Consider the following 22,366-nt stretch of genomic DNA (forward strand, 5'->3'; position numbering starts at 1 on the left):
ATTAGTATTGGTAACGTTCATCATGTTGAAGAAAATATTGTCTATCGTATCCGTCCGGAATTTCTATACTGTTGTGTCCATGTTCTAAGTTAGTCCCCTCTTCTCTACCCCCTCTTGCCTCTTCCTTTGTAGAGGTGATCCGCACCCGGCTACGAGAGGAGGGCAGCAAGTACCGCTCCTTCTTCCAGACATTGCTGACAGTACCTAAGGAGGAGGGCTACCGCGCCCTGTACCGCGGTCTCACCACCCATCTGGTCCGCCAAATCCCCAACACTGCTATAATGATGTCCACCTACGAGATGGTGGTCTACCTGCTCCAACGCTAGCCCCTCCCCTTCCTGTGTGGAGAGGAAGTAGGAAGTGACTGACTTGGTTGGGATATCTAAGATGGAGACCAAAGGAAAACTGATACTGACCAGAACCAAGAAGAAAGAAGAAGAGCTCCCCCACTAATTCCCCACCAACAACCCCAACCCCCCTAAGCCTACCCCACAAGGGGGCGCTATGGTCTGGGATGATAGAGAAAGGATGGGGTGGGAAGAAGAGAGAGGGACGGCGAGAGACCGTTGGGTCAGTCCTTTACAGAGCCTGTCAAACAGTCTCAAAGATGGACGGAAATCATTTTGTGGCCTTAAAGAGTTTAGTCTGTCTCTCTGTAGAATGAAACTAATCTGCTTTAGCCTGTACGGAGATGACAATCTGAAAGGGGAATGCAAGAAAACAATCGGTTAAAAAAACAGGTGTCATAACAACACTATGAAAATTATAGAAAATGTTTATTGCAAAATGTTCCACCAGTAGTTCTATTTGATTAGATTAGCACTTTTCCCCTAGGATTCAGCATACAAGCCAGGGATGGGCAATTGGCGGCCCTTGGATCAACTTCCCCAAACTCAGTCGGGGTCTCAACTTACTGTTGCAAGTTAGAATAGCAGAATGCACAAGGTGCAATTTCAAAATGCATCAGCAGTTTCTCTTATGTCAGTCAATGACAGTCAATTAGCCCATCCATGTCAGCGAAAAATGTTTTTGAATAGTAAGTTAGTCGAGCGGCTGGTGGGCCCGCATTGATTTTGCTACATGCTGACCACACTGCTTGCGTTGCAAAATAAATGTACACATACATGTTATTCAATCATTGCACCCACACTGCTCGCGCGCGCCAACGAGCATCTGCGTTGCCAATCGCTAAAATAGAAGTCAGTTCTATTTGTGACGCTCAACGCGGTGCAAGTTCTGCCTCTCCCATCTCCTCATTGGTTTATAGAAGCAGATACCCACGTGCCATCTCCTTATTGGTTATACCCACGTGGGTGATTGAAAGATGAACTGAGGTCGGTCGGTCGTGGTAATACTATGAAAGTTAGATGCCAATTGCTATATAAAGTCCAAAGAAGGAAAAAGCCTGGAAAGAGGAAAGATGACTAGAAACAATTCTGTTGACCGTTTTATGTGTGGATTAATTGCGCATCAGGTAAAATAACAACTCAACATTTATATCCCAGGACAAATTAGCTAGCAACAGCAAGCTAGCTAGCTAAATTGCCATAAATGTTTAATGCTTTTTGACCTGTCCCCAAATTAATATAATTGGTTGAGTTTGTTTTGTTATTTCAACCTGCGTGTCGCGATCACATTTGGTGTAGGGGGGACAAAATCAATTGCGCACTCGCACGTCCGGTCTGGGCATGGTGCTAGTCTCTCAGTTTCACTCAGATAACATTTCTCTACACACCATGGCCAAATGTGTAGAATGACAGGAAATGGGGTGTAAAACAGCTCATTTTCCTCTCCGCCCCATGGCAAGATGATTAGAATGGCATGAGATAATTTATAAAGTTGCAAAAAAATGTACTCTAAAACTTAGTCTCTGTCAATAGGGGGGCTGCTAAAATGTTATGCTCCCACCCCCCATAAAAGTTGTCCATCCCTGATGCAAGCTAATGTTTGAAACAAGCTGTGCATGCTTTGTTTCAACAGCTTGAACCCAAGCTTGGTGTTTAAGGAATGTCAAACAAACATTGGCGAGGGAAGTTGTTTTTAAATGACAATTTTACGTTTTTACAACCATCTCTAAGTGGTACGCTATAGAAGGATCCAGACACTTTTTTTTGGCTATTTCACTTGTTTTTGAGAAACTTACCCCCGGCCAGTGTCACTTCCTCAATGTCGCTGAAAAAAAACATGAACAAATGCTCCAAAAACATCCAAATACGTATTTTTCATTCCAAACTTTATCTGCAACGTTATATTCCACTTTGCGGCGACTCGAGCTCCTTCCCCTATCCAGCTGTTTCATTCTTTGGTAGCCTGCTGCTAGAATGGACGGATAAGTATGGCTTGAGTCACAATAAAATGGAATATAACGTTATAGATAATGTTCGGAATGACAATTTCATGTGTACAACATCTAAAGACCTGCGTCACTATACTGAGAGCATTTCCATTTCTAAAATGACGTATTTGGGTGTTTATGGAGCATTTTGTTCATGTTTTTTCAGAGCCCCCGTACTGCACAATATGAATGAGGAAGTGACTCACTGGTTAGCCTACATTTCTCAAAAACAAGTGAAATAGCACAAAAAGTGTCTATCTTTCTATAACATGCCATTGTAAAAACAAAATATATATATATAGAGAGATGGTTCTTAAAAATAAAAAAAAAGATTTAGGCACCGTTTCTTTCTTCCCCCCAGATCATTTAAGATCTCTAGCTAGCTATATGATAAGAGAATAGCAAGCGAACATTTCATGTACTGCAACGAGTTTGTCTTCAAGCATTCCCCTGAAGGCCAGAGTTACCCCTTATAGTCTGAAGCAATGCATATGGTGCACAAGACTAGGGATCGCCGCTGATCACAACACATGCCACAGACGCTTATCCAGTGTTTTGTATAATGGTATTGTTTCTCTGATACTAGTCATTGGGAGGGACATGGTTGTCTCTCGTGAGTGCACAGGGTTTCTTTGATCTAGATAGGGTGCGAGTCTTTCCAACAGGTACCAACACTTAGCTGGTTAGAGGTCTGTCTACCGGTGTGACGCCGCTACTTGAAGACAATTTGTTAAATGTTGGAAGTCAGGAAGTGTCAATGTCATTCCATCATCTCTCCCAACCTTTCGTGTGAGATTTGGATGGTGACTGTGGGTCGATGTGCATTTGACTCTGTGTTTGTGTGTGTTCGTGTGTGTGTGTGTGTGTGTGAGGTGAAAGCGAACTGCCCTGATATCTACTCCAGAGGTAGTGAGTGCCCTCCACTAAAAGTTAATCATGTAGATTACTGCGGTTGGGAGCAAGGCAAAGCAGTGAGCCACACCAGCTGCTACACAGTAGCCCTTCCCTACCAGTGGCTCCCAACTGAAGTTTTATACGCTTTTTTTGTGGCCTTTTGGGTTATGTGCTTAACATTTTCTTGTGTGGACATTTTAATCTTGTATTATCAGAATAGTATTACTGTATATGCAAAAACGGTGTTTTGCTCAGCAGTTCCCATTGCAGATACTGTACAGTTCAGAGTACTTCATCTTGTGAAGGATATTCATGTGTATATAATACATATGCATATCAACTATTGTGTGTATTTTGCTTAGGTCCATGTGTTATTATACTGTAGTTTATAGTTGCAAATTATTTGTTTGATTGCATTTGTGTACAATTGTAAGATGTTTGAACCTGTTGCAACATGGTGTGTTGACATTATTTTTCTTTTTGTTCAAGTTTTATATTATACAATTTGTATTTCATTTTACATCATGCAAGCCTTGGTGCTGAAAGACAGTCTTTGATTTTATGTCAAAGTATTATTTTTCAGAATTATATATATTTTTGTGTGTGTGTAAATTCCCCTCAATCTGATTTTTACATTTGAATTTGCTCTCCAGCCATCTTCAAGCGATAGTATCCTGTATATCTAACTGTGTAGGCTCCTGCATCCTATCTGGTCTTTGTTACAAATTCTCAATCTGGTATTTAGTAGGGGAAAAAAAACAGTGATGGAGCGTAATATTAATGAATATTATATTCATGTCAATATTATGACAAGGTGATGTTTTGGCGTTCAAGTCACCCTGAACTATTTGAAACTGATTCAGGCTCTGGATTCATGACTGAAGACCTTCCGACAGTGCAGAGGCTACATTGGATTATGGTGCGCATCGTTTAGATGGTTGTAAATATCCTTCTGTACATTGAAGTTTTTACCCGAGGCCTCTGCCTATGGTAGTTGTTCATTTTGTCAGGCCAATTTCAAGTATTTTTTCCTATCCACTGGCATACTGTATAGAACTGTACTGTGGAGTCCTTTTCCCACAGACTATAGCCTAGCTGTTTTTGTTACTATCATTGCCCTGACAGTCATACTGTGACTTGAATAACTAGTATACAGTACATAACTGTGATGTATTTTGTAGTGGAGCGTAGACTTGCATATAATGTGATCTGTTAGACTTTAGTGACTGCCCCGTGCTGCTATCTAAGAGATGGGGCTCAATGCCACTACGCTTCCACTCCACTCAAGACGGCTCTGTTGTATTGAAAACAAAACACTACACAGACCAGCAGGTCTGCAGTTTCATGACTTGTCCCCACATAGTCTTGGGTTAGTAGGTTGGCAATACCTCAACCATGCCACTAAAGACTAATCCATTTAACACTGTGGATGCCATCATGGTGGGTCCCATATGGCTTCTCTATTGGCAAAAACCGGAGTCTGCCAGGGAGTATACAGATTTTATACAGCCAAGGTACAGTTTACACAGTTTGGAAAAGTAGGCGTACATTTCTATGGTACGGTACTGGAGAACTAGTAACTCAAGAATCTACTTCTCAGCTCTCTATCAATGTTATTTCGTAGTCAATAGGGGTCCAGGTTGACATGACTACCATGCTGCCCAATTGATATCTGGGCTAGAGAAATATGCTTACTCATTCATGTCCATGTTTTTGCCTGACTCAATACTTCAAGGAGAAATGTGATTACTATATGTAAAACATTTCAGTGAACTGATTTTTTTGGAATGTTGTTTTGTTGATTGTTTTCCCTCTTAAATCAGCCAGTACCCCCCTCCTATTTGTTTGGTTTAAGGTGGTGAAATTAATGTGGCCTATTCTTTGCCATCTATGTATCATCATACCTCCTTTTTGTACAAAAGTCAATAAAAACCAGATTGCAACTCCCATTGCTTGTTTGCTTAATTTTTTCTTATGGCCTAGAAGCACAGGAAAGGAAGGTCATGTTTGTTCTGAAAAAATGGACTGGATTTTCTTGAAGGCTATAGGCAATTTTATTCTGACCCTGTTTTACACTGTTCTACTCCATTTCTCCACAAGGTGTCGGCAAAGCCAATGTGACGACTGTATACACTGTGTGTACAAAACATTAGGAAGACCTTCCTAATATTGAGTTGCGCCCCTTTTTGCCCTTAGAACAGCCTCAATTCATCATGGCATGGACTCTACAAGGCGTTGAAAGCATTCCACAGAGAGGGTGGCCCATGTTGACTTAAATGCTTCCCAAAGTTGTCAAGTTGGCTGGATGTCCTTTGGGTGGTGGACCATTTTTGATACACATGGGAAACTGAGTGTGAATAACCCAGCAGCGTTGCAGTTCTTGACACACTCAAACAGGTGCGCCTGGCACCTACTACCATACCATTTTCAAAGGCAGTTAAATATTTTGTCTTGCCCATTCACCCTCTCAATGTCACACATGCACTCCATGTCTCAAGGCTTAAGTATCCTTCTTTAACCTGTCTCCTCCCCTTTATCTACACCGATTGAAGTGGATTTAACAGGTGCAATCAATAAGGGATCATAGCATTCACCCGGTGAGGCTGTCATGGAAAGAGCAGGTGTTCCTAATGTTTTGTACACTGTAAATCCCGCTGTAAACTATGTAGGCGTCAGTGGTGCTCTCTTTAGCCATAACTCGATGCAAAGAGGATGTACGTTTCCAACCCGAGCGATGGGCCGTCAGGTCATCCACACAACCATGGAAGAGGTTCTGAAGATCAATTCATTAATCAATCATAGATCTTTGTCTCCCTACTTTTCAAAACAATATAAAGACACCGATTTCCTTTGTTTGGTCTCTGCCAGACCTCACAGGCCCACCCATGGTTGCGCCCCAGTCATGTGAAATCCATAGATTAGGGCCTAACGAATTCATTTCAACTGACTGATTTCCTTATATGAACTGTAACAGTAAAATCGTTGCATGTTGTGTTTATATATTTGTATGTACGGTGTCCAGTGGAGGTCGTTGTTTGAAAGCAGCTTGGAATCGAAGAAAGCACCAGAACCACTGCGAAATCTGAATCTTGCATTATTGCAACGAGCAGGTTTGAAAAATCACGTGATCAAATGAAGCTTTTGACGTCATTGATTATATACTTCTGATAAAGCGATACAAGCATCCACACTGCTTCAAAGCATTCCTCGGAGCTCCGTATTACGACAAAGCAGCGAGAAGCGCCCATCTCAAATCGAATAGTAATCTACGCTCGGTCATATTGTCAACAAGGCAGCATATGGTGCATCGTCCAGAAACATACATCACGTTCCCATTAAATGTTTGAATTACAATTCGTTTTCATTGGGAAGGCAGATAAAGTACTTCTGCATGAGAAAACAAAGAATCATACTCATTACTCCATGTGCTAATGTGCTAACCTCACTTTTGTTTGAACCAACTTCGCCGTGGGCTTTGAACCGACACCTTGCCCACGCCCGGTAGGCAGCCAAGGTCCAAAACTTAATGCAATCAACTTCCCCCCAATGCAAAACTTACCCGGACAAGAATAAATGAATCCCCTCATTGAATGAATATTGACATCCATTCAAATCTCATTGACTGTGGTCTTTTCTCAAACATCCCCACTCGCGTCCTCTCTCCTAGCCTCCTTCTCAAAACCCATTGGAGGAGAAGGTCAAAGGGGCGGGACCTCTGGCTTTTTCATCCAATTGGTTTTGAGAAGGAGGTGACGAGCGAGGACGCGAGGAAAATAAAATTGAGATTAGGCCTGCCTCTGTGTGTTCGAGCGATTATGAAGTAACAAAGAAACGAATGCGGTGGGTTGTTACATTTTTTTCGGTAACATTTTATCAATATCAAGCGGGTTTTTTGTACGCGAAAGAACTTTGCGAGTGTCCTGTGGTGTTGACATTCTTCACAATTGTCGCTTTGAAGTTGACTTCTCGACGGTGAGTGTTGTTCCAATGTTTACGTGCCTTCAAAATGGAAAGCGCTCGTTTAGGCTACAGCAAAAAATTCTGCAAAGAATAATGTGTGTATAGATTTGTTTATTTTGGTACACTCGACAACCTATGAATATGCAGGCTACTTATTTATAGTTTAAAATATCTTTAATATCAGTTTCAGAACACATTTGAAAACACCTAAGTTCCCATTAGTGTGTCAAATGGTAACCTAGGCAAACCAATGATTTAGTTGAATAATCGTTCAAGACAATAAGCTATTACTTGAAAGTTGGTTTCTTTTTTAATTTCATAGTGATTTTGGTTCTAATCTAATTACATTGGCTGGCAAACCGGTGTTTCATAATGACGTCTTCTTCCTTGGCCGGATGTCAGTCACTTACTTTAATCCTACGTCAGGACAGTGATTATATTTGATCCACGAAGGGAAAAGCTCTTGTAACATTTGCCTATACCCGAGTATCCACCCATTTGTCCTCTTGTGTGTTTCTCTCACTGTTTTTGTGTACATACCATTTGGGCACCTCGTTTACTCGTTCACATGGTCAACTGATATATTAATCACATCTCAAAATGGTGGGACAAGGTTACTTGATTGTGTCTGATACACCATGTTTTGTGTCATGCAGGACATGGATTTGCATGGATTATGGTGGTTGTCTCTGTTTGCACACACCTGTACTGACAGAATCGCGAGTATACTTTTGTTTGACCTTTTTTACTCTTTGTTGAGATGAAAAGGGTGGCGTGTCACTTTAAATTTTATTTAAAAAAAATATTTTCCCAATAAATAGTTATAGTATTGCGTTTGATCAACAGTGTAAAATGTCTTTAATTACTTTCCTCCCTCTCAACCTTCATACTAGAGTCAATCCATGTTAGGGATGGGCAGTTATATCAAATATCTGAACAGACTTTATTTGATTAGGCTACATGGGAGTTTTTATTTTAATATTTTTGCTCTGTTTAAAGTTAAATGATCTATGTGACACTTCTACATAGCCTACAAGGATATACTATTACATTCCATGTATTAAAAAAAATTAAATGGCAGTTTTATTGCAGTATTTGTGTGCCCCATTATAAAAGATGCACAGGTAGTCTACACACTTTATATAGGTGTAGCTTGTTGTTTTTGTTAATTCAAAGTGGTAGAGTAAGTGAACTCCATTTTGCATTGATTCAAAATCTTTAATTCTGAAATTTTAAATTGGCTAAATGAGGATGAGTAGGCTACAATGATCAACCAACAGGGATGCTGTTGTTGTAGACAAGGACCTGAGAGGGCAGCAAAATAGCCTCAATTAGCCTTGCTACTGTAGTTAGCTAGCTGGAGACTAGCTAGCTAGCTTTTTTCCAACGATTTGATTCAATTAAGACCGGCACTACCAGATGGTATGATAAATAACCTATGGTAATAATTTATTATCACCGCGCGGTCATGAGCAGATGAGCTCCTGCATTTTTCAGCATGTTTTGAGAAAAAAATATTTTTAGTTAAACTTGGATTTTTTTGGGCAGGGACACGTGCAGGATGCTACCCGCTACTACAACCTTCACTCCAATCCTACAACCTGATTTTATTTATTTTTTTGTTGTTGATGGAATTACCTGAAGAGCTTCATATCACCAATGATTATTATTCTCAAACTATACAGCAAATGCTCTGGCAAACAAACAGAAACCTGAGAACACCATCCAACCTGGTACTGAGTGTGTGATGTCTAGTCTGAGGCTGAGTGTGTGATGTCTAGTCTGAAGCTGTCTTTTATTTTCAAAAGGCAAGAAGAAAATACATTACTATGATATATTTTACTTTAAAAGGACTGAATGCTAAGTTAAGGCTCACAGCTGCATGTGAGCTCTCTCACTTTTCAACATGTTTTTTACAATAAGATAGTTTTTGATTTTTTTTTTTGTTTACTTGATGCTACCGTCCACAGCATAACCTTCACTCCAGATCAAAACTCCAAACCTACAACCTAGGCATGAAGTGTCGGCGCCTTTGAGCCAAACACATGGCAGGAGTCTCACAGGCTACCCTTCCCAAATCCAGAGACCTTGAAGCACACTCTTGCTTTTTTAGGGCCATCCACTGGCATTTTCTTCAAGAAATCTGCCTCCAGAAGTAAAGCTTCCTACTCCCGCTGCCTACTGCACTGCTGCTTGGATTCCACCTGGCGATCTGTTCACCAACTGCCCTGGCTTGTCTCCCCTGTCTGGTACAGGTACCCCCACCACACTCCCCCCTCCCTACCAAGCTTTCGCTTGCCTTCAGCACAGGCACTGTTGGGACGAGTGACTCTGAACTTACAATGGCTAGCCCCAAGTCGCAATTTTTTTTTTCTTGTACACTTTGCTATTTGCCTCATGGCTCCTGCTTGCTTTGGTGACTGAACCTTCTTGTTTGCCCTACTGTGGGACAGACTGTTTGTTCCCACACTTGGGACTCTGACTATTGGCTATATACTTTTAGCCCCCCATCCTGTTCTAACCACTCGCTGGCTTTGTATTCCTGTTACCTGATGAAATTGCTGTACAATCTGATCCTGTTGCCATCAAATGCACATTCAAATGTCATAAATCAACACTGCAGTGCTCTCCTGTCCTCTGCCGTGCCTTGATTGTATTACTGTTGATGATGTACACCATGGCCCATCTACTGTTGCTAGCACCAATTGACTTGTGCTCTCTGTTTCACTTTTTTTCTGCTCTTGTAAAAGCCTGGATTTTCTGCACGTTAACACTGAACTTTTGACCTAAAATTGATCAATTGAAAGTGTGGGTTCCCAGCTCCAATCCAGATGTTGGTCAGTACGGAGATGTGGTTAAGAGTATTTTGAATACTGATGTTAACCTTTCTGTCTTGCTGAAAAAGGTTATAACCAGATCTTCCAAAGGTGGGGGAGTGGCTATCTTTACCAAGAATTACCTTCAGTGCTCGGTTGTCACCACCAAGTCTTTCCCCAAACAATTTGATTCACTGGTTTTAAGCATTAAACTCTCAAATGGCTCTTCATTGACTCTTGCGGGGTGTTATCGTCCTCCATCAGCACTGGCCTGTACCCTACCTGCCCTAAGCTCTCTCCTGGTCCCTTACACTAAGTCTGAATTTTTCCTGCTAGGTGACCTAAACTGGGACATGCTTAAACCACCTGACCAAGTCCTAAAGCAATGGGACTCCCTAAATCTTTCTCATTATTACCAATCCCGCAAGATGTGACTCCAAACACCCAGAAAAGGCTACTCTTCTTGATGTTATCCTCACAAATAATCCCGATGGGTACCAGTCTTTCTGTAATACCCTTAGTGATCACTGTTTTACTGGCTGTATTCGTAATGGCTGCTCAGTGAAATGTCCTGATTTGTCAAAGACTCTTGCTAAAAACCTTTAATAAGCAAGCCTTCCTTCATGACCTGGCCTCTGTAAATTGGTATAGAATCTGCTTGTTCCCCTCTGTCGAGGATGCTTGAACCTTCTTTTTTTAATCTCTTCAATGATATTAACACACCCCCATAAAGATAATTAAAAACCGGTTCAGCCCCTGGTTTGACTGATCTTGCAGAGTTACTCCACCTCAAGAATTGCATTTGGCAAAAGGCCCGGCACACGTATACTCAGGCCTACTGGCTCTAGTTCAGGCAAATGAGAAATAAGTGCACTTCAGGCTATCCGGGAGGCCAAAGTTGGTTACTTTAAGGAGCAGTGCTCGCTCTGTGGGTCTAACCCCAAGAAGTTCTGGAAAACGGTTAAAGACCTGGAGAATAAACCGTCCTCACAGCTGCCCGTGTCCCTTAATGTTGACGCTGTGGTTGTTACTGACAAGAAGCACATGGCTGAGTTCTTCAATCACCACTTCATTAAGTCAGGATTCCTATTTGACTCAGCCATGACTCCCTGCCCGTCCAACATTTCCTCATCTCCCACCCCTTCCAATGCGACTATCCCCGATGCTTCTCCCCTGCCGCGTTACAAAGTTTCTCCATGCAGGCGGTCACTGACACGAGGTTCTAAAGGAGCTTCTTAAACTTGACCCCCCCCCCCCAAAAAAACCCAACAACATCTGATTTAGATGGTTTAGACCCTTTCTTCTTTAAGGTTGCTGCCCTTATCATTGCCAAGCCTATCTCTGACCCTTTTTAACCCTTCTCTCCTCAGGAGGGGGGGGGGGGGGGGGGGGTCCCATTGCTTGGATGGCAGCCACGGTTAGTCCTTTAAATAAAGGGGGAGATCAAGCTGATCCAGCTGCTGTAGGCCTATTTCTATTAACTTCTTGGTGCAGCCATCCCGTTTTGCGGGATCATTTTTGCCAACATCCGCTGAATTTGAAGAGTAACAAATTCAAATTCAATTCCTAAATATATTTAATTTTAATGAAATCACAAGTGAATTATAGCAAAACACATCTTAGCTTGTTGTTAATCCACCTGGTGTGTCCAATTTCAAAAAAGCTTTACAGCAAAAGCTATCACAGTTTTCAAGTTAGGAAATCTCTCTCAGCAAACAGCAAAGTAGATTGGTCAGAAAAGCAATAAAATGAATCGCTTACCTTTTGATCTTTGCATGTTTGCACTCACGAGACTCCCAGTTACACAATAAATGTTCCTTTTTGTTTGATAAAAATTATTTTTATATCCAAAAACCTCCATTTTGTTGGTGTGTTTTGTTCAGAAATCCACAGACTCGTGCATGTCATGATGGGCAGACAAATTCCAAATAGTATCCGTGAAGTTCGTAGGAACATGTCAAATGTTTTTTATAATCAATCCTCAGGTTGTTTTAACAATAAAAAATATTTAAACCGGACCATAGCTTTTTCAATAGGAGAGAGAAAATATCTGCTCCAAGTTGTTGCGCATGCAAAACTCTGCTGGCACCCAGCCATCCACTGATGCGATGTGATCGTTCTCGCTCATTTTTCAGAATAAAAGGCTGAAACTATGTCTAAAGACTGTTCACACCATGTGGAAGTCATAGGGAAAGGACTCTGGTTGATATCCCCTTAAATGGAGGGAAGGCATGCAATGGAACAGAGAGCTTTCAAAATAAGAGGCACTTCCTAGTTTTGAGTTTCCTTAGGTTTTCGCCTGCAATGTCAGTTCTGTTATACTCACGGACAATATTTTGACAGTTTTGGAAACTTTAGTGTTTAGTGATTACTACTTCCTCGGGGTTTAGAGCTTGAGCTAGTCACCTCATACAAGTACTTGGGAGTGACTAGATGGTACACTGTCCTTCTCTCAGCACATATCAAAGCTTGAGGCTAAAGTTACATTTCGACTTGGTTTCCTCTATTGTAGTCACTCCTCTTTCACCCCAGCTGCCAAACTATCCCTGATTCATATGACCATCCTACCCATGCTAGATTACGGAGACGTTAGGTAAGGGTGCTCTCGAGCAGCTAGATGTTCTTTACCATTTGGCCATCAGATTTGCCACCAATGCTCCTTATAGGACACATCACTGCACTCTATACTCCTCTGTAAACTGGTGATCTCTGTATACCCGTCGCAAGACCCACTGGTTGATGCTGGACTCAAACTGGACAGTTTTATCTCAATCTCTTCATTCAAAGACTCAATCATGGACCCTCTTACTGACAGTTGTGGCTGCTTTGTGTGATGTATTGTTGTCTCTACCTTCTTGCCCTTTGTGCTGTTGTCTATGCCCAACAATGTTTGTACCCTGTTTTGTGCTGCTACCATGTGCTGTTGCTGCCATGCTATGTTGTCGTCTTAGATCTCTCTTATGTTGTGTTGTCTCGTCGTGATGTGTGTGTTTTGTCCTAATATTTTTAGCAAGCCCCCAACCCTGCAGGAGGCCTTTTGGTTGGCCGTCGTTGTAAATCCGAATTTGTTCACAACTGACTTGCCTAGTCTTTTTCCCTCTGTGCCACACACACTGGCCTCTGCTCCTCTCTCGCCCCTCCACCACCCTTCTGCTGAAACGAGCAGCACCAGCACTCGTGCAAGCAAGTTTTCATTGAAGACATGTCATTTATTTTCATCATGAGCAAAAACCATAGGGTTTTCTACCCAAAGTTGCAAAGAACATGGTGTGGTCCCTTTGGATAAAAGGGTGTAGCAGGAACAGTGGCATCTAGTGGGGAAAAACCTGGTACTTTCACACTAATCTATAGTACCTAATGCAAGCAACTTCAATGGCTAATTCCTCTGAACAGGGTGGGAAACATCACCAGATTAACAGGGATTACGCTACATAGGATGTAGAAGCAATACTCCAAGATGCCCCTCCATACTACATGTCAAGCATAGAGATCTGGGATTGGTGTGGGTGTCTTTGGTGATGTTATTTGTATATATTTTTTTCCCATGTCTTATTCATTCTAAATAATTATGGTTCAAATCACATGTTGTGTACTATATTGTTTATTGAAGATTATATGAATCCTATACATTTAAAAGGGTTAATTTGGGTGCAATCAATTAGGGTCCTATTTCACTTATTCACTATCACAATTCCAGTGGGTCAGAAGTTTATATACAGTAAGTTGACTGTGCCTTCTAAACAGCTTGGAAAATTCCAGAACATGATGTCATGGCTTTAGAGCCAAGCTTCTGATAGGCTAATTGACATAATTTGAGTCACTTGGAGGTGTACCTGTGGCTGTATTTCAAGACCTACCTTTAATCTCGGTGCCTCTTTGCTTGACACCATGGGAAAATCAAAAGAAATCAGCCAAGAACTCAGAAAAATTTGTCTGGTTCAGCCTTGGGAGCAATTTCCAAACGTCTGAAGTTGATTTTTCAACGCCGATACCGATTTTATTGGAGGACAAAAAATCCGATATCGATTTAATCTGCTTTTTAAAATTTTTATGAAAGTGTGTGTGTGTGAGTGTGTGTGTGTGTGTGTGTATATATGTATGACAATTGCAACAATACTGAATGAACACTTATTTAAACTTAATATAATACATACTATGGGTGTTCTTAAGGTGATTCCACAGGTTGGTGGTATTTTTTTATTTAGCCGTTGCTGACCCCATGCTTACATCTTTATCACAAATAAGACACCTTGCTTTCTCTGGTGCCAATTCCATGGAAGTCCCACACTGGTGTTCTGCTTTTCTCTGCCATCTGTGAAACACACACACACATAGCTCTGAAGTGACAATGATACTGAGGAGTCTGCTTAGGAGACAAATACTCTCAACTGTTTGAATAAAAATAGAGTATGTTACCTGTGATGAATGTTGAAAACAAAAACTGTCATTTCTATATGCAGGAAATCCTATTTTTAATAATGGACATGATACGAATTGACTACCAAAGTGCGAGTCATAATTCCCATGACACCTTCTAGCAAAATCTGAAAAGCGGTTCATTCTTTTATTCCATAGGATATTTTTAGATTCACTTAAAATAAGGTCTGTGTTTCGTGTAGGCCTACACCACCTTGCCAATTTTATAACTGTAGATATCCATAGGACAAGGTAACTCTGATCAATATTGACTAAATATAAGTGAAGATCTTTTTGTAGAGTGGATTTATGAAAATATGTTGACAAACGTTACCTTATCCTAGTGAGATTTACACGGGTATCAAAACACCGAGGCGGTTTAAGCCTGCACGAAACACAGACCTTATTTGAAGTAGATCAAGACATTCTCTATGGAAGACATTAATGGTAAAATAACGATGGAACCCCTTTCAAGTTCAGCCGCAAGTTATTACAGGAATTATAACGCGTCAACTATTTCTCTCTAAACCATACAGTGCCTTGCGAAAGTATTTGGCCCCCTTGAACTCGCTCTGTGGGTCTAACCCCAAGAAGTCTCCGTATAAATGCACCTGCACTGTGATAGTCTCAGAGGTCCGTTAAAAGTGCAGAGAGCATCATGAAGAACAAGGAACACACCAGGCAGGTCCGATATACTGTTGTGAAGAAGTTTAAAGCCGGATTTGGATAGAAAAAGATTTCCCAAGCTTTAAACATCCCAAGGAGCACTGTGCAAGCGAAAATATTGAAATGGAAGGAGTATCAGACCACTGCAAATCTACCAAGACCTGGCCATCCCTCTAAACTTTCAGCTCATACAAGGAGAAGACTGATCAGAGATGCAGCCAAGAGGCCCATGATCACTCTGGATGAACTGCAGAGATCTACAGCTGAGGTGGGAGACTCTGTCCATAGGACAACAATCAGTCGCATATTGCACAAATCTGGCCTTTTATGGAAGAGTGGCAAGAAGAAAGCCATTTCTTAAAGATATCCATAAAAAATGTTGTTTAAAGTTTGCCACAAGCCACCTGGGAGACACACCCAACATGTGGAAGAAGGTGCTCTGGTCAGATGAAACCAAAATTGAACTTTTTGGCAACAATGCAAAATGTTATGTTTGGTGTAAAAGCAACACAGCTGAACACACCATCCCCACTGTCAAACATGGTGGTGGCAGCATCATGGTTTGGGCCTGCTTTTCTTCAGCAGGGACAGGGAAGATGGTTAAAATTGATGGGAAGATGGATGGAGCCAAATACAGGACCATTCTGGAAGAAAACCTGATGGAGTCTGCAAAAGACCTGAGACTGGGACGGAGATTTGTCTTCCAACAAGACAATGATCCAAAACATAAAGCAAAATCTACAATGGAATGGTTCAAAAATAAACATATCCAGGTGTTAGAATGGCCAAGTCAAAGTCCAGACCTGAATCCAATTGAGAATCCGTGGGAAGAACTGAAAACTGCTGTTCACAAATGCTCTCCATCCAACCTCACTGAGCTCGAGCTGTTTTGCAAGGAGGAATGGGAAAAAATTTCAGTCTCTCGATGTGCAAAACTGATAGAGACATACCCCAAGCGACTTACAGCTGTAATCGCAGCAAAAGGTGGCGCTACAAAGTATTAACTGAAGGGGGCTGAATAATTTTGCACGCCCAGTTTTTGATTTGTTAAAGTTTGAAATATCCAATGAATGTCGTTCCACTTCATGATTGTGTCCCACTTGTTGATTCTTCACAAAAAAATACAGTTTTATATCTTTATGTTTGCAGCCTGAAATGTGGCAAACGGTCGCAAAGTTCTAGGGGGCCGAATACTTTCGCAAGGCACTGTATCTAACGGGTGGCATCCACGAGTCTAAATATTGCTGTTACATTGCACAACCTTCAATGTTAGGTCATAATTACGTAAAATTCTGGCAAATTAGTTCGCAAAGAGCCAGGCGGCCCAAACTGTTGCATATACCCTGACTCTGCGTGCAATGAACGCAAGAGAAGTGACACAATTTCACCTGGTTAATATTGCCTGCTAACCTGGATTTCTTTTAGCTAAATATGCAGGTTTAAAAATCTATACTTGTGTATTGATTTTAAGGGCATTGATGTTTATGGTTAAGTACACATTGGAGCAATGACAGTCGTTGATTTATTTTATTTTTATAAGATAAGTTGCTAGCTAGCATTAAACTTACCTTGGCTTACTGCATTCACGTAACAGGCAGGCTCCTCGTGAGGCAGGTGGTTAGAGCGTTGGACTAGTTAACTGTAAGGTTGCAAGATTGGTTCCCCCGAGCTGACAAGGTAAAAATCTGTCGTTCTGCCTCGTTCCTAGGCCGTCATTGAAAATAAGAATGTGTTCTTAACTGACTTGCCTAGTTAAATAAAGATTACATAAAGGTGTAAAAAAAACTAAATCGGCGCCCAAAAATACAGATTTCCGATTGTTATGAAAACTTGAAATTGGCCCTAATTAATCGGCCATTCCGATTAATCGGTCGACCTCTAGTCTGAAGCTACCACGTTCATCTGTACAAACAATAGTACGCGAGTAAACACCATGGGGCCACGCAGCCGTCATACCGCTCAGGAAGGAGATGCGTTCATCTCTAGGAGACAGAACGCACCTTGGTGCGAAAAGTGCAAATCAATCCCAGAACAACAGCAAAGGACCTTGTGAAGGTGCTGGAGGAAACCGGTACAAAAGTATCTATATCCACAGTAAAACAAGTCCTATATCGTTACAACCTGGAAGGACGCTCAGCAACGAAGAAGCCACTGCTCCAAAACTGCAATAAACAAGCCAGACTATGGTTTGCAACTGCACATGGGGACAAAGACTGTACTTTTTTAGAGAAATGTCCTCTGGTCTGATGAAACAGAAATAGAACTGTTTGGCCATAATGACCATTGTTATGTTTGGTGAAAAGGGGGAGGCTTGCAAGCTGAAGAACACCATCCCAACCATGAAGCACCGGGGTGGCAGCATGTTGTGGGGGGGCTTTGCTGCAGGAGGGACTGGTGCACTTCACAAAATAGATGTCACTATGAGGAAGGAAAATTGTGGATATGTTGAAGCAACATTTAAGACATCAGTCAGGAAGTTAACTTTTTTGGGATAAGGGGCAGCATTTTCACTTTTGGATGAATAGCGTGTCCAGAGTGAACTACCTCCTACTCTGTCCCAGATGCTAATATATGCATATTATTAGAAAGAAACTTCAGTGTTTTTTAAAACTGTTTCAATGAGGTCTGTGAGTATAACAGATCTCATATGGCAGGTGAAAAGCTGAGAAAAATCCAACCAGGAAGTGGGGAATCTGAGGTTTGTAGTTTTTCAAAGCTTGGATCCCGCGATGCTGTTCGCATCAGTTGCTGGGACTGCTAGTCTCGGTCTAGTGATCCTTCCAAACAGTGATCCTTCCAACCCAACACCTATTTAGTGTTGCTAGCTAGCTGCATTTCAAGCTAGTGTTTTTTTTTTGGGGGGGGGGCTTGAATGCAGCCTGCGATGAGGTTAGTCATTGTGGATTGTCCCAGGTTTATGGCTGTCTAGATCCCTGCTGTTTTCAATTTCCCCTGTGACCTGTCTGGAACTGGGAGGAGTAACAGCGTAACCTGCGTTGCTACCTACCAAGACCAAAGCCGGCGGGAGTACCATTGAGGACAGTGGTGTCTATCACACGTGAAAGATTTTTTTTTTAATTAACAAAGAGTTCTGCAAGCAGTTGATACTTCAAGAAAATAGCTTTGTGTTTTGACCAAATACTGGTGGATTCAACTAATAAGAATGGATGACCTGACCACAGAGGTCCAAGACCTGAAGAACAGTTTGCAGTTCTCCCAGGGTCAGCTCGATGAGTTGAAACAGGAGAACGGCAAGGTTGCAGCAATCTGTAAGTCATTGAGCGAGGACATCAGTTCTGTGTATGTGAATCCATGATAACAATAATTGATAAATCAGACTTGAGAGACAATCAAGTCGGAACATGGTTTTGGACGGAATTGCAGAGGGGAAATTGGGAGGGGAAATTGGGAAATGGAAGATTGAGGTGGAGCGCACCCACAGGACTGGAAAACCCACCACCGGCCCAGGTGATAGGCCCAGGCCGATAATGGTCAAGTTCAAGGTTCAAGGACAAGGTAGCGGTTCTGGAAAGAGCCAATAACTTGAGGAAAGAACAGTTGAAGTCAGAAATTTACGTACACCTTAGCCAAATACATTTAAACTCCAGTTTTTCACAATTCCTGACATTTAATCCTAGTAAAACATTTCTGTTTTGGGTCAGTTAGAATCAACACTTTTATTTTAATGTGAAATGTTTGAATAATAGTTATTTGATTTATTTCAGCTTTAATTTCTTTCATCACATTCCCAGTGGGTCAGAAGTTTACGTACACTCAATTAGTATTTGGTAGCTTTGCCTTTAAATTGTGTAACTTGGGTCAAACATTTTGTTTAGTCTTCCACAAGCTTCCCACAATAAGTTGGGTGAATTTTGGCCCATTCCTTCTGACAGAACTGGTGTAACTGAGTAAGGTTTGTAGGCCTCCTTGCTCGCACACGCCTTTTCAGTTCTGCCCACTAATTATCCATAGGATTGAGGTCAGGGCTTTGTGATGGCCACTCCAATACCTGGACTTTGTTGTCCTTAAGCCATTTTGCAACAACTTTGGATGTATTATTGGGGTCATTGTCCATTTGGAAGACCCATTTGTGACCAAGCTTTAACTTCCTGACTGATGCCATGCTTTTGCTTCAATATATCCACATAAGTTTCCTTCCTCTTGATTCCATCTATTTTGTGAAGTGCACTCGTCCCTCCTGCAGCAAAGCACACCCACAACATGACACTGCCACCCCCGTGCTTCACGGTTGGGATGGTGTTCTTCGGCTTGCAAGCTTCCCCTTTTTCCTCCACACATAAGTGGTCATTATGGCCAAACAGTTTTATTTTTGTTTCATCAGACCAGAGGACTTTTCTCTAAAAAGTACGATCTTTGTCCCCATGTGCACTTCTTCTTTGCTGAGCTGCCTTTCAGGTTATGTCAATATAGGACTTGTTTTACTGTGGCTATAGATACTTTTGTACCCGTTTTCCTCCAGCATCTTCACAAGGTCATCTGTAGGAGACAGAACGCGTCTCCTTCCTGAGCGGTATGACAGCTGCATGGTCCCATGATGTTCATACTTGCATACTATTGTTTGTACAGATGAATGTGGTACCTTCAGGAGCAATTTCAAATGCCTAAGGCTGAACCAGACTTGTGGAGGTCTACAGTTATTTTTCTGATGTCTTGGCTGATTTTTTTATATAATCGATAATATATCAAGCGCAAATGTCTTTCACAGTATATGGAAAAGCAATACCTATCCACTCTGTTGCTCGAGCAATACTCATGTGACCACTTGACGGGATGTTATCGTTCTGGCTAATTTTTCAAAATAAAATCCTGAAACTGTCTGACGACTTGACACCTTGAGGAAGCGATGGAAAAGGGATTTGGTTCATATCCCTTTAAATGGAGCAAAGGGAGGCTATGGAACATTGTGTTTTCAAAATAGAAGCCACTTCCTGCTTTGATTTTCCTCAGGGTTTCGCCTGCAATATCAGTTCTGTTATACTCAGACAATATTTTGACAGTTTGGAAACTTTAGTGTTTTCTATCCAATACTAATAATAATATGCATATATTAGCAACTGAGACTGAGGAGCTGGCTGTTTTACAATGGGCACCTTTTCATCCAAGCTACTCAATACTGCCCCTGCAGCCATAAAAAGTTAAAGGCACAGTCAACTTACTGTATTTAAACTTCCGACCCACTGGAATTGTGATACAGTGAAATAATCTGTCTGTAAACAATTGTTAAAAAAATGACTTGTCATGCACAAAGTAATGTCCTAACCGACTTTCCAAAACTTTAGTTTGTTAACAACAAATTTGTGGAGTGGTTGAAACACTTAGGTTCAACCTCAACGAGGACTATCCTAAAGCTGTGCGCCAGAAGAGGAAAGAACCTATCCTAGCAGTGAAAGCTGCCAGATAGCGTGGGGACATAGCAGATGTAAGTGATTACAGGCTCGTTGCCCACCCACCTTTCCAGAAGCCTTGAAGGGATGAGAGAGCCATGCCAATGGGTTCGTAGCTTTAACCTTTCTGATCTCCCCATCCCGGATCCGGGTTCGTGAATACAGACTCAAGCTCATTACCATAACGCAACGTTAACTATTCATGAAAATCGCAAATGAAATGAAATAAATATGCTAGCTCTCAAGCTTAGCCTTTTGTTAACAACACTGTCATCTCAGATTTTCAAAATATGCTTCTCAACCATTGCAAAACAATCATTTGTGTAACAGTATTGATGGCTAACGTAGCATTTAGCATTAGCATTCAGCTGGCAACATTTACACAAAAAAACAGAAAAGCATTCAAAAAAATCATTTACCTTTGAAGAACTTCAGATGTTTTCATTGAGGAGACTCTCAGATAGCAAATGTTCAGTTTTTCCTGAAAGATTATTTGTTTAGGACAAATCGCTCCGTTTTCTGCGTCACGTTTAGCTATGAAAAAACCCCTGTATCCAGGATTGTGTAAATCTATCAGCAAGCTCATTAGCATAACACAACGTTAACTATTTATGAAAATCGCAAATGAAATGAAATAAATATGCCATCTCTCAAGCTTAGCCTTTTGTAAACAACACTGTCATCTCAGATTTTCAAAATATGCTTCTCAACCATAGGAAAACAATCATTTGTGTAAAAGTAGCTAGCTAGAGTTAGCATTTCGCGTTAGCATTTAGCGTTAGCATCCAGCACGCAACATTAACAAAAACATAAAAGCCTTCAAATAAAATCATTTACCTTTGAAGAACTTCTGATGTTTTCAATGAGGATACTCTCAGTTAGATAGCAGATGCTCAGTTTTTCCAAAAAGATTCCTTGTGTATTAGAAATAGCTCCGTTTTATACATCACATTTGGCTACCAAAAAAAATCCATAAATTCAGTCCTCAAAACGCAAACTTTTTTCCAAATTAACTCCATAATATCGACTGAAAACATGGCAAACGTTGTTTAGAATCAATCCTCAAGGTGTTTTTCCACATATCTCTTCATTGATACATCGTTCTTGGAAACATGCTTTCTCTCCTGAATCCCAGGAGAAAATGCCTGCACCTGAAGATTACGCACAAATTTAGACAAAGGACACCGGGCGGACCTCTGGAAAATGTAGTCTCTTATGGCCAATCTTCCAATGATATGCCTACAAATACGTCACAATGCTGCTAAGACCTTGGGCGAACGACAGAAAGTGTAGGCTCATTCCTTGCGCAATCACAGCCATATAAGGAGAGAATGGAAAACAGAGCTTCAGAAATTCTGCTAATTCCTGGGTGATGCATCATCTTGGTTTCGCCTGTAGAATGAGTTCTGGGGCACTTACAGACAAAATCTTTGCAGATTCTGAAACTTCAGAGTGTTTTCTTTCAAAAACTGTCAAGAATATGCATAGTCGAGCATCTTTTCGTGACAAAATATCGCGCTTAAAACGGGAACGTTTTTTATCCAAAAATGAAATAGCGCCCCTAGAGCTCTAAGAGGTTAACCCTGCAGCACGCGCAAACCAATTGATTTAATGGACTGCTGAATGCATGTATTTTTATCTTGCTTTGTTTGTGCTTTTCAGTGTTATGTCTCTCTGATAAGCTACCCAGGAAATGGATGAAAATGGCCCATATTAATATGATCTCAGTAAAAAAGAAATGTCCTCTCACTGTCAACTGTTTTATTTTCAGCAAACTTAACGTGTAAAATATTTGTATGAACATAACAAGATTCAACAACTGAGACATAAACTGATCAAGTTCCACAGACGTGTGACTAACAGAAATCGAATGT

General features: G+C 41.2%; 2 protein-coding genes and 1 long non-coding RNA gene across 5 annotated transcripts in view; 2 read left to right on the plus strand and 1 right to left on the minus strand.

Annotated features, from left to right (window-relative positions):
• Nucleotides 1-5,178, plus strand: part of LOC110530143 (solute carrier family 25 member 36-A) — a 31,614-nt gene extending 26,436 nt beyond the window's left edge. For both annotated transcript variants that reach the window (XM_021612989.3, XM_090182037.1), the window contains one exon: nucleotides 133-5,178. In XM_021612989.3, the coding sequence (XP_021468664.1) occupies nucleotides 133-326 (194 nt within the window). In that variant the 3' untranslated portion in view covers nucleotides 327-5,178. The remainder of the gene's footprint in view (nucleotides 1-132) is intronic.
• Nucleotides 5,179-6,985: 1,807 nt separating this feature from the next.
• Nucleotides 6,986-22,366, plus strand: part of LOC118965528 (SPRY domain-containing SOCS box protein 4) — a 110,052-nt gene continuing 94,671 nt past the window's right edge. Inside the window, exon 1 of one of the 2 annotated variants that reach the window (XM_036985698.2) lies at nucleotides 6,986-7,201. The gene's annotated coding sequence lies outside the window, so the exon portion shown is untranslated. The remainder of the gene's footprint in view (nucleotides 7,202-22,366) is intronic. The other variant, XM_036985697.2, reaches the window with a different exon arrangement.
• On the minus strand, nucleotides 14,168-17,022 carry LOC149982029 (uncharacterized). Its single transcript, XR_016482744.1, has 2 exons — nucleotides 16,656-17,022; nucleotides 14,168-14,317 (listed from the first exon to the last, which is right to left on the minus strand). It is a non-coding gene; the product is annotated as an uncharacterized LOC149982029 (long non-coding RNA).

This window comes from Oncorhynchus mykiss, chromosome 8, assembly GCF_057628025.1.
Source record: "Oncorhynchus mykiss isolate SJ-2025 chromosome 8, ASM5762802v1, whole genome shotgun sequence".
Classification (NCBI taxonomy): Eukaryota; Metazoa; Chordata; class Actinopteri; order Salmoniformes; family Salmonidae; genus Oncorhynchus; species Oncorhynchus mykiss.